The following is an 18,117-nucleotide window of genomic DNA, read 5'->3' as shown; positions in this document are numbered from 1 at the left end:
AAGGCCTGGTTGCATGGCCTCGTCAAGAAGCAGGAGGAGCCTAACTAAAGTTTGGTCAAGGAGAGAGTTTTTGTTAGCAAGTGGCAATTTTTGTATGCACACTGTTAATTCTTTCTGGCATTTTTCATTCCAGAAACTTGGCCTTTTCCAGAGAATAATATCTAAGCTTCTCTTGGGGTAGTGATGGGAGTGGGGAGGCGTTTGCCCAGCAATGTGAAGTGTGTGCCTGTTGGTGGTGTTAGGAAATCTCTCCCTCCTTTTTTTAAAATTAATTATTTATTATTTATTTTGAGAGGGAGAAGAAAAAGCAAGCAGGGGAGGGACAGAGAGAGAGAATCCCAAGCAGGCTTTGTTCTGTCAGCACAGAGCCCATCGGGCTCTCTAACTCATGAACCGTGAGATCATGACCTGAGCTGATATTGAGAGTTGGATGCTTAACAGACTGAGTCCCAGGGAGTCTCTTTCTTAAACAACTTTCACCTAGTCTTTCTTATGTTAGACCCCATCTTTTTATCCTTGATTCTAGAAGTATCTTTGCAGTATAGTTTTTATGTATTTTGAGATTCAGTGGTATAATTTGGGCTGTCTTCCATCTTTCCCTGTTCCTGACTTGAGATTCAGTTCTTTCAGGCTTCCTGAGTCAGTTGCCTCTCAACTATTTGCTTTTCAACTTCCCAAATATTGTTGCTATTGTCTCCTCTTTGTTTTTTCCCCTCCTTGTGGACTAATTTTTTTTTTTTAAAGAATCACTTTACCATAGATTTAGGTATTTGATGAAGGGGAAACATTACATGTGCACCTTAATTGGAAAGTTGTAGCAAATTGTTCAAAATGGGAAAGCAATTTGAATTGTTCAAGGGAGTTTGCCATTCTTTTTTGAACTTTGGGAATTTTGCTTTCCTGTGATTTTCCCCCCAGGTACTTAATTATTCCTAAATGATATTTCATGACTGTTATGTAATGTTTCTCTGTATTTAGAAGTATCACAAGACCATTTTTGCAAAATTTACTGGTAGCTTCAAACAATGGATATTGGGGAAAATCAGGGGGAGAGGTGTTACTAGTATCTGTTGGGTACCATTAGAATGGTGATCTCAATTTTATGTCACTTAATCCTCATAGCTATTCTGTAAGGTAAATGATATCACTTATGGGTAAGGATAAAGATAATGATCAGAGAGATTAAGTAACTTGTTTAAGAGCTAGTTAGACAGTGGTGGAGCTTAATTTCAAGCTTAGGTTTTTAAGACCTTTCAACTCATTCTAGTTCACCATATCCTTTTACTCTTCCCAAATTGTGTGAACAATTCATTCATTTGCTCAGTGAATATTAAGTTGCCTGCTCTGTGTTGAGCTTGGGAACACAGAGAGGACTAGTTCATACCCTGATAGAACAGGAATGACATGATCAGATATACTTTTCAGTGGGATTTCTGGTGATCTGTACAGATTGGCAAGAGAAGCACAGATGGCTAAGTTAATTACAGAAGTCCTAGTAAAAGGCCATGTTAGTTTTGACTAAGATGGTGGAGGCAAAACAGAGAAGTGTGTGAAAATGAGATACCTATTGGAGATACAGTTGATAGGTTTAGAGGAGTTGTAAGGATTTGCAAGGAGCTAGAAGAATTGAGGATGACTCCATGTTTGATTTGAACAGAGTGTTGTTGGTGCCTTTACTGGTAAGGAAGAACAGGCCAGGATGGTGGGACAGAGCAATAATGTAATAATAATAATGTTACATCTTTTAGGTTTATTTGTCAGGAGGAGATATCCTTTAGACATCTGAGGACTCAACTTTAAAATCTTAGGCCTCAACTGAGTGGTGTTCTAGGCTAGAGCAATAAATTTGGGCATCACTCACCTAAACATGGTACTTAAAGCCATGGGACTACATGTGATTATTTAGATAAAGTGTGTAGATGTAGGTGTGGTAGTAGAAGTCTGCTCTACTGATTGGCTTCTGTGGAGAGTCTTCATTTAATTTCTTAACCTGGAATACCCATAATCCTATTAGTTTTTGCTGCATGGAGAAAAGCAACAGTTACCAGCAAGTACATTGCAAACATGTCAGTCGTTAGCAGCTTTTTGATTGAATCGTATACTATTACATCCTTGACTTTCATTAGAAAATAGACTTGAGAACATCCACATGGGAAATCCCAGATTTGAGAATGGCACAAAAGAGAAGAGTTTATGGCACATGTATCAATTTTTCTTTAAGTATAGATAAGTAATGAAAAATAAGTTCTCACTGAGATGATTAAACTAGAACATCTGGGATCACTCACTAGCCAATTCATGATTACATATTAGTCTCATAGAATCCACACTCATTAAAATTAAATGTATTGCATGTCATGAACCCTTCGGCATATTCTCAAAAGACAGAATTACGAATGTTAGATGTGAGAATGCTAAGCATAGAAGCTTTAGAAGAACACTTGAAAAATTACATTACAATTCACAATAGGCAAAAACTGGAAACAATCCCAATGTCCGTCAGTAGGACAACAGGTAAACAATTGTAGTATAATCAGTCAGTGGGTTAGTATATACAGCAATATGGTTGACTATCAACATTTTGTTGAATGAAATAAGCCATGTGTAAAAGCTGTAAGATTACATTTATCTGAAGTTCAAGAAAAGGCAAAAAGTAATCTGTGATGAGAGAAACCAGAACAGTAGATGCCTGTGGGGGTTAGTGTTTGACCATAGGAGGCATAAGGGAACTTCCAGTTCTATATGGAAATGTTCTGTTTATTGATTACAGTATTTGTTAAATGGGTGTATCTAGTGGTCAAAATTCACCAGCTTGTATACGTGGGATTTGTACATTTCACTGTGTATAAGTTTTACCTCAGTAAAAAAAAGAAAAAAACAAAACAGTATGCTGAGTGGTTTTGTGAGGATACCATAGGGAGCCACCTGGGTGAGGCATCCCTGTAGTTTTAGACTGTCAAGGAAAGTTTCCCAGAGGACATAATCTTTCACATCTCATTTTTTTTCCTTTAGGTCTACGATGACTTTTGTTACACCCTTAGCTAACTCTACACAATAACATCTATTCCTAGGACAGCTGTTTATTGTGCTATCCATAGTACTTTAGATAGGAAGTGTTGTTATAAATTACACTGGGGCAATAAGTGAACACATGACTGTTCTGTTTCTGTACTGCTCAAAGTACAGGACGCCTCTGCAGTCACAATTGAAGGAAGGCAGTAGCAGACCAGATGTTACTTGAGGGTTGAGTAGCCTCTGCTTGGTCCTTATCTAAAAGTGGATAAAAGGGGTCAGGGTGCAGCAAGATGAAAGGGGGTGGGGTTTACCTGTGGCAGGAGCAGACATGTGTTTCTGTGAATTGCAATTCACATGTTAACTTTCTAAAAAAATGTTTATTTTTTATTTCCAAAGTTACTCATGTTGTTTTATTTGTTCTTTCAAACAGAAAATAGTGGATACTCCCTTCAAAAATGGAGGATGGAAAGCCCGTTTGGGCACCACACCCTACAGATGGATTTCAGATGGGCAATATTGTAGATATTGGCCCTGACAGCTTAACCATTGAACCCTTGAACCAAAAAGGCAAGGTGAGTTTCTCAGAAAGATTTCAAAATTTGATTTTGAAGGTGTGTCCCTTCTTAATGAAATAGATATTCCTAGCTCAGTATAAGGGAAAGCAGTTTTCTTAAATGAATCTTAGTTTTCTAGTGAGTTATTTATTAAGTATATATCCTAGGGGAAAAATGGTGTCTTATCATAAAATCAGACAAAATTCTAGTGAGCCTTTTGTTATCATTCTTAAGAAATAGCTATATGATAAAATATGAACAATAATGCTTTTATTGCTTATATTACTCAAGTTATTAATATGTCTGTGATGTAGTCAATATTTACAAAACAAAAGTATGAAAAGTGAATGGGATTATTTTAACAAATTTTGCTTTTTGCGTTAGCTTCTCGATGATTTTTTAAGCTTCTTATTTACTTAAATTTATTAGCATGGAACTGGATACTTAATAGAACATATTCTATTAAGTGCAGACACTTAAGTCTTAAACATACCTATATATTATTATTATTATTGTTGTTGTTGTTGTTATAATGATAGCTTTTTGTTATAATGATAGTTTTTAAAATATAAAAGTATACTTTAATGCTGTTTCGAAGGGGCACTTGCACTCCAATATTTATAGCAGCACTATCAAAGTATAGAAAAGAGCCCTAGTGTCCATTGATGGATCAATGTATAAAGAAGATGTGGTGTATATATATATATAATAAGGAATATTACTCAGCAATCAAAAAGAATGAAATATTGCCATTTTTAACTACGTGGATGGAACTAGAGGGTATTATGCTAAGCAAAATTAGTCAGAGAAAGACAAATACCATACGACTTCACCCATATGAGGACTTTAGGATACAAAACAGATGAACATAAGGGAAAGGAAGCAAAAGTAATATAAAACCAGAGGGAAAAAGACATAAGAGACTCTTAAGTATGGAGAACAAACAGAGGGTTACTGGAGGGGTTGTGGGAGGGGGGATGGGCTAAATGGGTAAGAGGCATTAAGAAATCTACTCTGAAAATCATTGTTGCACTATATGTTAACTAACTTGGATGTAACTTTAAAAAAATTAAAACAAAAAAACATACTTTAATTTTATACACATGGCACCTATTTCATTTTTGTTTTTTTAATTTTTTCAATGTTTGTTTATTTTTGAGAGATAGAAACAGAGCATGAGTAGGGAAGAGGCAGAGAAAGAGGAAGACACAGAATCCAAAGCAGGTTCCAGGCTCTGAGCTGTCAGCACAGAGCCCCATGTGGGGCTTGAACCCACGAACCATGAGATCATGACCTGAGTCACGTCTGATGCTTAACTGACTGAGCCACCCACATGCCCTTCTTTCTTTTTATGCTTAGACATAGACTAGACAGTATTACAAAATGGGAGTTTGGGGAAAAAGTGATCTAAAGTCTCTTTAGGTCTTCATAGGGACTGTAAGATCTGCTTTTGTGGGAGAACTTAACAATTTTCAGTTTAATAAATACTGTTAAACAGACCTGACTAAATTAAATTTGTTGATGTCATTTGTTTAGACTCTGAGAATGTTCGTGAATAATTTATATTCTACTGATACATGGTTAACTAATGCCATATGACTGCCATCCTTCTGGGAACCTTAGAAAAACAAGGTGGATCTCTCATGAGGTCTTTTCACAGAGAAAACTATTCTGTTACTGTAAACAACCCAGGAACCTAAATGCATAATGTATAATGTGCCATGTTAGAGGAGGCCAATTAAAGATACTCTCAGGAAAGAAAACATAAAGTGTTTCTAGTTTTTCCTCTTATTAACAAGTACCTATTTGTAGTTACAGTGCCATACATATTCAAAGAATGAAAGAGTTAAGAAATAAGCTCAATTATTTTCATATATTTGAAATTGTAGGGGAGGGAAAATTTTCCTCTACCCTTTCAGGCTGGACGTAAGAATAAACTGACATAAGACAGAGTCACTGTTAAAAAGCATACCATTTTTATTAAATTTTTACATGTACTTGGGAACCTTCAGAAGAGAATGAAGATCCAGGGAAGTGACCAGAGGTATAAAAGGTTTTATACTTTTTTGACAAAGAAACAAAAACATTTGTGGAGAATTGATAAGGCAGAGGGGTTTGGGCTAGGGGCAATACATTGTGGTGAAGTAGCAAGGAAGGTAAGAGTTAGTATGATAGAGTTTGTATGGATTTCTCGGCCTTGATTCCCCTCTCTGATGACAAGAATGTCTTCTTTCTTCCTGGTAAAGGGAAGACACTTTTCATATAGGAATTTTATGTCCTGATTTCAGGGATAAAAAGGAGGGCAACAATGGCTTTCTTTAACCTGCTGTTTCTCAGAGCATTTAATTCAAAATTATCAGTATGTCAAAGTAGTATGTTTGGGGGGGATAGAAATTAAGTTAGCCTCTCATTATCCTTCAAAGTCTTTTTTTAATTTTTATTTAATGTATTTTATAAGCACAGTAAATGAATAGGTTGCAATGAAATTAAAAGTATTATTTTCTAGGGGTATTCTGTATATATTTTTGCTATATCCACAGGTGACAAAACGATTCAATTCAGTCAGAGGAAACTTGATTTATGAGTATATGCTTTTTCATATTTTAAATATTTTATGTGCTTTCAACTGTGCCTTATTACTATTAATCAAGTACCTATATAGAACCAAAACAAACCCACTTACATTTAAATTGTGGAACTATGAAAACTTTATGCATCTGTAGGTTATTCTATAAATGAAGATGCTCCTTTCCATAAGAATTTTTTGAAGGTTAACAAATTCTCAGGGATTGCTCCTTTGATTTTTTTCCCCACTTTCTGATCAGGATCTTAATAAATTATAAAATGTCATAATAGCCATACAGTTAAAAATATCCATAAGAGAATTAGTCTTTTGCTTAGGTAATTCCTGGTAGAGAGATCTTCATCTTTTTTTTTTTTTTTTTTTTTTATTTTAATTATTTCTAGGAGAGAGAGAGAGACAGCGTGAGCAGGGGAGGGTCAGAGAGAGAGGGAGACACAGACTCTGAAATAGGCTCCAGGCTCTGAGCTGGCAGTCAGTACATAGCCCAACGTGGGGCTCGAACCCAGGAACCGCGAGATCATGACCTAAGCGAGAGTCAGACGCTTAACCTACTAAGTCACCCAGGCGCCCCATTCATCTTTTGAATATTAAGGAATTGAGTGCATAAAGTGATGGACATGTCAAGTAGATATGCTTGCTGATATAGTAAAATCACGGAAGAGGGTGATTGGCTCTAGTGGGAAACATACTTTTGATAATAGTAATGACTTTTAAAATTTTTTGATTGTGACCAATAGTAAGAAATAGATTTTACATTGTATTTGATGTGTGTATTGTGTGTGTGTATGTGTATATATAAGCTATAAGATTATATAGGTCAGGGAGTAGTCTTATGTATGTGAATGCATATTCATGAATGAAACATTATTACTATATGTGATGAATTCTGATGTTTTCTAATCTTTTTTATTCTGTTAGAAATGCTGTCTTGAACTTCTAAATTGATTTCCTGTTCCATATTTGCAGCAGACTGGACTTTAAGCTAAAGCCCTCAATGTATATGGCATATTAAGGGTCTACATTTTCTTTTCCTGTCTGCTTTGCTCGTTTTATCTTTTATCAACCAACAGTCTCCTCCCCATCTTCTTGCCATATGCTTATTCTTGTGTGTTTGCTTCTCCTTTTCTTCCATTCTTCCTCTGCAGTGTTTATCAAGCCCTCGCCATGAACTAGGTGGTTTTGGGTGCTTTGTGTACACAAAGCTCACAGTATATCTTTTACTTGGAATGCCACTCTCCATAGTTTTTTACTTAGCAAATACTGTTTATTTCTCAAGACTCTGATTGAGGTCACCTCCTTTATGAATTTTTTCCACAGATACCCAATCTCTTCCTCCTCCTCCCATGCAGCAGAATTTCCTGTTGATTACTTCTTAGGAGGAGTGGTAAAAATTCTTACCCGCCTGCAGTATTTTATCAGAAATGTTTACATTTCTCTGTCCCTCCCTACTGGACTGTAATCTTCTCAAATGCAGAAAGTTATTTGTCTGTTTGGTCACTGGAGCTTGATGTGCTTGTTTGATGTGTGATAGATATTTACTGCTGGTGATCAGTGGGTGCTTTGTTAGATGATCTTCCCTTGAGAGGAGAAGAAGCATCCTCCCTCTAAAAGAAAACAATTGCTTTAATGAAACAAATTTTCTTTCTCATTGAGTAGGCAGTAAAAGGTGGAAGATGAGGGCTGGTGATAACGGGGTATGGAAGAGGGAGGGGAAACTATCTTTAGGACTCATTACTGACGTTTAGCAACCCTGCTCTTAACCTTTCCATTTTAGGAATTTGTTGTCTTCTACTTCTCCCCCATTCTGACTTTCTGGGGCTTTCTTTTTTTATATTTCATGTGGCTCCTAACAAGATAGAAGCACAACCTGGGTCTGAGGAGTCCTTACCCCGTTTGCCACATCTGTGAAAGAAGGCTAATGTCTGTGACTTTAGCAATTCTTTTTTAATGCATTTTCCTAAAGAATCATTGTTATAAATTGTGCATTGCTTTATATTACCATTAATATATTTAATATATTATGGATCAGTTCTAATTTTGTGATCTGTCCTCTAAACCTTTGCACATTTATAACACTAAGAACATGTGTACTGGATTCCAAATAATTAACTTCAAAGTTTTTTAGGACGTATAGCGTTCTAATTTGGGTGTGACTTTGAATTGAAGTAGTACCAGCAGCCTGGATTTTACTCTGTAAACTCTAATAGTAGCTTTGTTTTATACTCTTCCATATATGCACGTATGTAGACCTACAAATATTATTTTAAAATAATTGAACAGTTTTCCATAGAGTTTTATTTAATATGGATGGAAACTTCAGCCACAAGAGTAATTGTAATTGTTTGAGAGGTATAAATTTATAAATACTTGTTAGAAAGATACAAATAACAAGTGTAATTTGAGATCATTTATTCTCTCTTGCATGATAATATCTTAATTTTAGAGTTTCTACCATAGCATTTAAGTGATATAATAAATACAGACTTATTCATAGACATCTGTAATTTTATGGATCAAATAGTTTTGGATATTTTAATTTCTTTTTTTTTTTTAATGTTTTATTTATTTCTAGGAGAGGGACAGAGAGAGAGACAGCGCAAGCAGGGGAGGGTCAGAGAGAGAGGGAGTCATAGACTGAAACAGGCTCCAGGCTCTGAGCTGGCAGTCAGCACAGAGCCCGACGCGGGGCTCGAACCCACGAACCGCGAGATCATGACCTAAGTGAAAGTCGACGCTTAACCGACTAAGCCACCCAGGCGCCCCTGGATATTTTAATTTCTGACACATTTCTGTACAGGAATTTGGATCTGATATGCTTTACTCAAATAATAGCAAATAATAGCTCTGCACTGACAGTGTGAAGCCTGCTTGGGATTCTTTCTCTCCTCTTTTCTTTCTTGTTTTTCTTTTCTCTTTACCCTGCCTGCTCTCTCTCTCAAAATAAATATATAAACTTAAAAAAATATTTTAAAAATATTAATCTACTTATTATTTTGTCTCATTCTAGGTGTTAGAGCACTGGATGTTTTTACTGATTTCTATTGATTTTTCTATTCATGGTAAAAGTGCATAATATTTGAGTAAAGTTATTATCCTCTTTTTGGGTTAGTGATTTATTTAATAGAAGGGTCTTCTATTTAGTGAAGAGCATATTGTTGCTATTATTACAATGTATGCAACCAATTACATTCATTTATTTTTTTACTGTTTATAAGCTGCTAGTTTAATGAGTTCTTGTTTTTTTGTTAGACATTTTTAGCTCTCATAAACCAAGTGTTTCCTGCAGAAGAAGACAGCAAAAAAGATGTGGAAGATAATTGTAAGTATTAAGTTAAAAAATAAGTTCCCAGCACAGAAAAGGAAGCTATCCCTCCAAAAAATAAACTAGTAATTATATTACTAGGTATATATACTGATTCAGAAGAAATGTAGCCTTTCGACGTGAAGGTTCGTGTGAATGGAGAAGTTCAAAAGTCTTGAGTTCATTATTGTTTCACATTTGCACTTTGGTGAAAGAGTCTCTTGAATGTCCTTTTAGTGTTATCTCAGTTGTGTAAATGTGGGGAATGGTAATAATTTACTACAAAGCCTGAACTAAAGATCCCTTGTTAACAGTTTTGAAAGAGCTATTTTGAGCCTCAACTAGAATCAGATGATTTTTACATTAGTATATATGATTCAGTAATTCGGATGTTGAGTCAAGCGGACCCATTTAATGTTACTGTTTAAAGGAAACAGACATGAAAAAAATGTATAATAAAGGGCACCTGGATGGCATAGTTGGTTGAATGTCCGACTCTTGATCTCAGCTCAGGTCATGATCTTGCCATTTGTGGGTTTGAGCCCTGCATTGGGTCTGTGCTGAGAGCATGAAGCCTGCTTGGGATTCTGTCTCTCCTTCTCTCTGTCCCTCCCCAGCTTCTGCTCTCATGTGCGCTNGGGAGGATCAGAGAGAGAGGGAGACACAGAATCTGAAACAGGCTCCAGGCTCTGAGCTAGCCATCAGCACAGAGCCCAACGTGGGGCTTGAACCCACGAACTGTGAGATCTTGACCTGAGCTGAAGTCGGATGCTTAACCGACTGAGCCACCCAGGTGCCCCAAATACCTCTCCATTTAAAAAAGGTAAGAGGCACCTGGCTGGCCTTGTTGGTGGACTATATGATGCTTGATCTCAGGATTTTGGATTCAAGCCCCACATTGGGTGTATTTTAAGAACAAAATAAAAAAAAATAGGTAAGGGAAAGGAATGCATTTGTCCTTGTTGATTTTTCTCTGGAGTCCACATTTGAGTAAGCCTCTAAGGTCCCAAATGTGGATGAGACAGCATGGAATAGTGGAGTAATAGGAGAAACAAGGGATTCGGGGAGAGCCTCAGTTCAATTTCTGACTATTGCTGTTAGAAAGCTTGTGTGCCTGTGAACAATTTCTCTCTCCTCTTTGAGCATCTCATCTGTAAAATGGGAGTAATAATGTGTATGTGGCATGTTTAGAGATGATATATTTAAAATGCTTGGTGTAGTGCCTGACCTCTATTGGTCTCTCAAATGGTAGCTATTATTATTTGGTTTACGAGATTGAGGAAGAAAATGTGGAATTCCTCTTTCCCAATTTCTCAAAATTGCTGGAGAATTCTTCTCATGAGATAATATTTTTCTAAACAGCAATCACAACCGAAAAAAAAAAAAGCTAAAAAGAAAGTGCAAAAGAAAGAATGAGATTCTACTGTATGTAAAATAAAAGAGAGAATTCTGTTCTGTTAAAACTTCCTGGGACATTCAGAACTGTGAATTAATCCTTTTCACATATTCAAATAATGGTTTTGTTTATATGTCATGTAGCTAAACATAATAAATGGTTTTGAATTATTTCTAATCCATTAATATTTTTTAAAAATTTTAACATTTATTTATTGTTGAGAGACACAGAGAGACAGAGCATGAGCATGGGAGGGGCAGGGAGAGAGAGGGAGGCACAGAATCTGAAGCAAACTCCAGGCTCCTAGCTGTCAGCACAGAGCTCAATGAGGGTCTTGAACTCACAAACTGTGAGATCATGACCTGAGCCGAAGTTGGACACTTAACTGACTGAGCCACCCAGGTGGCCCTAATCCATTAATATTTTAGAACATGGTTGTATGATATTCTCTCTGCTTCCTTTAAGTAAGAATTCCTACTCCTACAATGCACTGCTCTGGAAAAGCTAATCACATAAACCTATAGTGACATGTGAATGACTACTTGCTCTGATTTTTTTACCTCCTTCCACCAGTACATCCCCAGCCATCTCAGGAACATCTGTTAATGAAACTCAGTTGAAATATCTGCCAATGGACACAAAGGTCTTCCTCTTAAATCATAATGCTTAGGCTATTCCATTTTCATTAAGACATAGAAAGGTAAATGGTATTTCAGAATGATTGTTCAGAGGAAGGTGAGAGATGGGGGAGTGTTCAGCATCATGCTTTGGATGAGAAAAGATGACATGTAAATCAGGCCCCAGAGACAAGGGTAGAAGAAGTGCAGGGATATGGAAAGGTTGGTGACCAGAACCCAAACTAGGTATACCTCTGCTGCCTACCATCTCTAAATCTTTCTCAATTCAAGGGAAAGATGCCATTCATCTGTTAGAAGGCTTCACTTACTAACTTTTTGTTTTATTCTGCCATAAGTGGCATTAGGAAACAGACATGTGTCCTGGGAAAACGAACTGGCTACATTATATGACTATAGAGACACAGTCAGTCTTTACTGAGATAGATATAGCAAGAGACTCTTGTTTGACAGAACTGATTAGGTGTTGAATTTTATGTTATGCATATATACAGTGTAGGCATATGTACAACTTCCATGGAAGATTAAGCAAACAAGCAAATGAATCAGGCAGAGTTCTGCTCTCAAGGATCTATCTGCTTTAGTAGCCAAAACCAGATACACAAAATTAGAATCATAATGTAGGCAGTCTGTGCTAAGCACCATAAAGAAAGTACAAAGAAGAAAGTAGTTCTGGTGGTGGTGGTGGTGGTGGTGATAGCGAGAATGGGGAATTTTCCTTTGTGAGATAATTTTTGAACGGATCTTAGAGGATAGGTAGATTTTTGACACCTAGAGTTATAGAAGTGGAGTCCAATGCATGAATATGTTTGGGTTTGATAAGTAGTTTAATCTGCCTGCAAGTTAGACCATAGTAAAGAGAGTTGTGGAAAATTATATGAAAAAGTCCATTGAATGCAAGTTTAATAAGGGACTTGAATATCAGACTTGAATATGGGCTTTGATAGTTGATGGAAACCCACTGATATTTTTGAGGAGGAGAGAGATTTTTAATTAGTTTTCTAGTGTAGTTAGATTCATGTGCTGAGTAGTCTGGGTAGATTAGAGAAAAGAGAGAATGCTAATAATAGAAACAAAGTGGTTGGAGAGAAAGTGGTTTTGTCTTCTCTAGCAGGTGGTAGAAATGGAGAAAAGAAACTCAAGGGATTGGAGGGCTGGGAGGGTAGATTAGGCTAGGAGTATAGAATAAGTCAGAGTACATTATATTATTTTAATGTTATATATAATAGAAGACACATTAACAATATTTTATATATATAGGTAATATACTCTCACATATGAGTAGAGCAGATCTCAGAAAAATAAGATTTCTATCCTGATTGTGTTGTTATGTAACTGCATGTCCTGGGTTAACACATATAATTTTTGCAGGACTCTTATTTTCATATCAGTTGTGAGGTACTGACTGAATGATCTGATGGTCCCTCTTATTACAAAATTTTATCTTTTGTGGTTCTGTAAAATTTTGAGCATCAGATTTAATAAGTATAATCACTTTGTGGTGTTGAAAGTACTATATTAAAATCAATGCTATCTGAAGTTGTACTTTGTTTCCACTTGAATTGTACTCAACTTTTTAACCAGTGTTCATTAATGTGTACTCACCTAGTACTAGATGTACTTACCCAGTTGGAAATTTGTTGTCTAAAAATATCACTGTAACACACTTGTGAACTGGAGACATTTTAAATCGGCCTCTGGGGTTTACATGTCCCAGTGTTTTAAAGAGATGGAATTAACTAACCTAGTAGGTGAATTTTTAGCTTGAATCAAAGTGATTCAGATTAAGATAGTATTAATTAATTAATGTTCTTCAAATATTTAAAGATTTACAAATTTTATGTTTCAGGTTCATTAATGTATTTAAATGAAGCCACTCTTCTTCATAATATCAAAGTTCGATACAGTAAAGACAGAATTTATGTAAGTATTTTACTTATGATTTAGGTTTTTGTGGGAATAATTGTTTTACATGCTACTNATCATGACCTAAGCGAAAGTCGGACGCTTAACCGACTAAGCCACCCAGGCGCCCCGAAGTTTGATATTTTCTAATAGGAAATCTTTCTAACAGATCAGATCTTGTCCTGAGCCTGTTGTATAGAGTATGACCTCTGTGTGGATAAGGAGATTTTTCTAAAAGTTTACTGCTCTAATTCTAGGGCTTAGAGCATGCATCATACATAGTAGACAGTTAATAAATATTGTGGAATGAAACAATGAATGTAGAGCATCATCTTTCAGACTTAAAAGTCCAATTTGGTTCTTCAAAAAAACACTATCTTGGATTTTGATTTATTTTTGGTATATGTCTGTAGATAATGTTAATTCACTTTTCACAGTATTCTGCAAAAAATTTAAGATAACTTATAAATAATATATATTGAAATAAAAACTTTGATGATAAAGAAATGTAAATTAAAATAGAGGGCAATTCCTGAGGAAATCTTAAAAACATCGAAACACTGATCATAGAAATGGTTACAATATTTCATTAAACCCTAGATGACTTACTTTAAAAAACCAGAATATTAAAAAATGAAAGACAATGCTTTTAATGTAAGTTAGGGTTTATACCACATTGTTCAGATGGATACTTAACTAGTATGCTTTAATTATAATTATTCATTGGGCATGTATGAGGTTTTTATTTTAATATGACCTACTTGTAAATTCCTTTGTTGGCTGGAGATAAATTACCCCACCGTAGTTCTCCTGTTCTAAGGATGGGACTCCATTATTCTTGAAAGAAGAAAACACATGGCTTCTTTGACTCTTCCCAGATCAAATAGCAGTCTTAATCTTTTATATCACTATCAGTTTGCCTAATTATACTCACTTAATTCTGACTAAATTACCTTTAGTCTTTGCCATCTGTCCAAGTAGTGACAGCTGGGAAATAGAACTAGTCTAGTCTTTTTCAGCAGAGTTTACTTGCCATCTTTCATGTATTGTATATAATATTAGTCCTCACTTTCTTCTTTGATTTTCTTTTCAAAATCAAGTAATCAGAGAATATATTTGGGTTGATACATGGTTATTCTTGATTAGAAATATATTTACAAGGAAAATTCACTCAATCATCAGACTCCTACTGAGTATCTGATGTGTGCTAAATGCTGTTTTGGTTACCAAAATATTACCAATTTTTAAAATTTGTTAAAACGGTTGAACTTGCAATAAGTCATTGAAAGTTGATTTGGATATAACCAGGAAACATTATCTTTGAAGTATAACTGGTCATGTCTTATAATAATGTCTGTACATGTCTTACAGTAATTGCTTGGTGTAGAGCAGTCATAGTTGAACAAATTTTAATTGTATGTTTTTTTGCCAGAAGTTTGGAAAATTTTTATTACTTTTTTAAAAAAATTTTTAAATATTTATTTTTGAGAGAAAGAGCAAGTAGGGGAGGGGCAGAGAGAGAGGGAGACAGAAGATCTGAAAAGGGCTCTGTGCTGACAGCAAAGGCTTGAACCCACGAACCGTGAGATCATGACCTGAGATAAAGTCAAACATTCAACCAACTGAGCCACCCAGGCACCCTGGAAAATTTTTATTACTTTTAAAGAAATGATTATATTTTTTAAGAATTGAGATACTTTATTTTTATTTGGGATGTTTATATAAGGGCTAAACACCCATAGGATTTTCATTGGTCTTTTAATGTTTCTTTGTTGCTGTGGTATTACACATGCTGACTTGACCATTCATAACTGAAGGTTTACATGCATATTAATTGTACTTTCAGGAAAATTAGTTATCTTTTTTTCACATTTTGTTGACCTACAAGTCTTTTTTTTCGAAATTGCACTATTGATAGAAAAAAATGACCTATTTGTGAAACTTAAGGTTTTGTTTCTCATGTATAATGTCTATATCATTCTGGAGTATTTTAGTGTTATTTCTAGCCTTTTAGATCTTTCTTAACTGAAGATATGTATGCAGTTGGGCAAATGACCTCTGTTAGTGGCTGTTTGGCATCATCAGTTTCTGTTTGGAAAACCAGTATTTTCAAAGTTAACTGAAGCCATGATTAGTATGTTTTTTTCTAACCAATTATGTCTTTTGGTTATAAAACTGTTAAAATCAGTAATATATAACTATAGTTATTATTACTATAACATATGGAAGAGGAGGAAACAGTTTGGAATAAGAGTTTACATTTTATATTTTTCTATTTCTCACCAACCAGAATTATCACTATTCTTCCTTAGATTTGAGTAGAACTCACATTTAACATTTTTATTGGTTACTAATGTCTGCTTTCCTTTGTCTCTAACAGAAAGATTTAAAAATTTTAAAAATTAAAAAATTTTTTACTCCATTGCAGTAAACATCTTTGAGAGCATTCATTTAATTTTAGATTAGTAATCTGAGAGTTCAGAGTTTCTGCATCATTTCCCTTCTACAACTAGAAGCAGAAAAGAGAAAAATATAGTAGCAAAGAGAAAAAAAAAATATGGTCCTGCCTGCCCTAGTTTGGCCAGTAAACCACTACTAATTGCTAAACCACAACTCTTTTCCTACCCACAAGCAATTTTATAAATCCTTTTGGTGCATTTTTCTAGTCTTTTAGAGCCACAGTTAAATTCCAAATATAAAAGCAAACTTAATTTGCTCATTAAACATTTATCCTGTCAATGTTCTAGGCAATGGTTAGCATACATTGTTTTGCAATAATCTGGGACCAAGTGGTCACCACAGCACTAAATCAGTCCTTGGTGTTTAGTGATGGGGATAGGCCTAAAGGATCTTGTGAGTTATATTAAGCTATTCAGTAGCATGGTAAGTTAGTCCAGGTGAGGAATATAAATGACCAAGACTGGAGCTGTAGGAATAGAACCAGGAGAGTAGGTTCCATAAGTAGAGTCAACAGAAGAAGGCTGATTGAGATAGAGACTTAGACTCAGCTCTTTGTGGCTTGGTGGTGATGCCATGAACCAGGGGGCAGGGGGAGCATATGGGAGGAGAGTTTGCTTTTTGGCAAAGGTGGGGGTTAAGAGAGATAATCTTGATTTTGGATATTCTGAGTTTGAGATGCATATAGGATGAGAAGATGAAAATATTTATTAAGAGTTAGAGAAATATGGATCCTGTAGAAGGAATGTTTAGGGCTGGAAATGCAGTCCTAATTTATATAGGAAATTAAAGGTACCTATTTGCTCTATTTTCTTTCTCCTATGACCCTTGATTAGTTTTAAATGAAAATAGTAATTAGAAAATTCTACATTTATGTTTTTCTGGTTAGACATATGTCGCCAACATTCTGATTGCAGTGAACCCATACTTTGACATACCTAAAATATATTCTTCAGAAACAATAAAGTCGTATCAAGGTAAATCTCTTGGGACAATGCCACCTCATGTCTTTGCAATTGGTAAGTAATTTAATTGTATTTTAAGTTTTTGCCTTCTGTTATACAAATTTGCTGTTTTTTGGGGGAATAATAAAAGATACCATGAATGAAGTATGTATTTTGGTGGGGCTTTATGCATTTTGAATGTATCATCATTCTTTAGGAGCATATATCTTATACTGGATGGGGAAGACTACTTTTTCAGCCAACTCGTGGGGCAATTGTACATCATTATCTTTGTTAAACGTCTGTGTCCTCTTAAGTTTGTCCACCAAATTGAAAGTAGGACATAATAAAAGCTGATGTTAATGGTTCTTTTTGACTCCTCAACATGATTAGCTCCATCTTAAAAGCCCTCCTTCATAGCTTTGGGGTGCAGGCCTTCCAGTGTTACCCAGGTCATCACTTGTGAGGGTGTTACCAGGGCTAGATATGAGTTTGTAAGAGCTGACATCTTCCATGCCTAACCTTGCACCAGGGCTTTATAAAATATTAAAGACTGAAAATGGTATATGCTTCCAGGGAATCTGTGTGGGAAGGTAGCAGTCTTTGCCTTTCTTAGGTCTTCTCTCATCCCTTTTTTTTTTTTTAAGTTTTTTTATTTTGAGAGAGGAGAGAGCACCATCAGGGAAAGAGCAGAGAGAGGGGAGAGAGAGAATACCAAGCACGCTTAGAGTCCGATGTGGGGCTCGAACTCATGAACCATGAGATCACCACCTGAGCCAAAGTCAGATGCTTAACTGACCGAGCCACCCAGGTGCCCAGTTTTTCTCTCATCTTGAAGGACTTTAGCTCTGAAGAACATAGATAGGGAGTTATTTGACACACGTATCCCCATAGCTGGTGACTCCAAGTACAAAGATACTAGTTAACCCTTTGGATCCAGACATAACCAGCAGTTAAATGATGACATGTTTTAGTACTAGTTCTTGGTGCAGTCTGTTTCTCTTTGGACTTTCTTTTCATGCCTGTGTTTTGACTAAGCCAGGTTTCACTTCCTAATTTGGCTGACTTATGTACTGTATATACTATTACTACACTGGTACTACTTGTATACCAAATCCAGTGCAACAGCAGATTGACTTTTCGTTTTGAGATGCTCTGATGGGCATTAGTATGCTTTCTATCAACTACCAAAATAGTACAGAATCCTTAGAACCTGAATATGACCAAGCTCATTACTGGAGAGAAATTGTATGTTCAAAATGTAAATAAACTGACTTTTTAGTTATTTATTGCTAAACAATATTTAGAATGATATTATGAAAATGA

The 18,117-nt window shown here is 35.6% G+C and overlaps 1 protein-coding gene across 3 annotated transcripts in view; it reads left to right on the top strand.

The window, feature by feature from the left end:
* Nucleotides 1–18,117, top strand: part of MYO6 (myosin VI) — a 142,696-nt gene that overhangs the window by 52,425 nt on the left and 72,154 nt on the right. For 2 of the 3 annotated variants that reach the window (XM_077770181.1, XM_077770167.1), the window contains exons 2-5: nucleotides 3,446–3,587; nucleotides 9,403–9,472; nucleotides 13,335–13,408; nucleotides 16,737–16,866. In XM_077770181.1, coding sequence (XP_077626307.1) covers nucleotides 3,471–3,587; nucleotides 9,403–9,472; nucleotides 13,335–13,408; nucleotides 16,737–16,866 — 391 coding nt within the window. In that variant the 5' untranslated portion in view covers nucleotides 3,446–3,470. Of the gene's footprint in view, nucleotides 1–3,229; nucleotides 3,244–3,445; nucleotides 3,588–9,402; nucleotides 9,473–13,334; nucleotides 13,409–16,736; nucleotides 16,867–18,117 lie in introns of those variants that run through there. The other variant, XM_077770175.1, reaches the window with a different exon arrangement.

Source organism: Crocuta crocuta, unplaced genomic scaffold, assembly GCF_008692635.1.
Source record: "Crocuta crocuta isolate KB4526 unplaced genomic scaffold, BGI_CrCroc_1.0 scaffold270, whole genome shotgun sequence".
NCBI lineage: Eukaryota > Metazoa > Chordata > Mammalia > Carnivora > Hyaenidae > Crocuta > Crocuta crocuta.
This window is presented reverse-complemented; position numbering and strand designations above follow the sequence as displayed.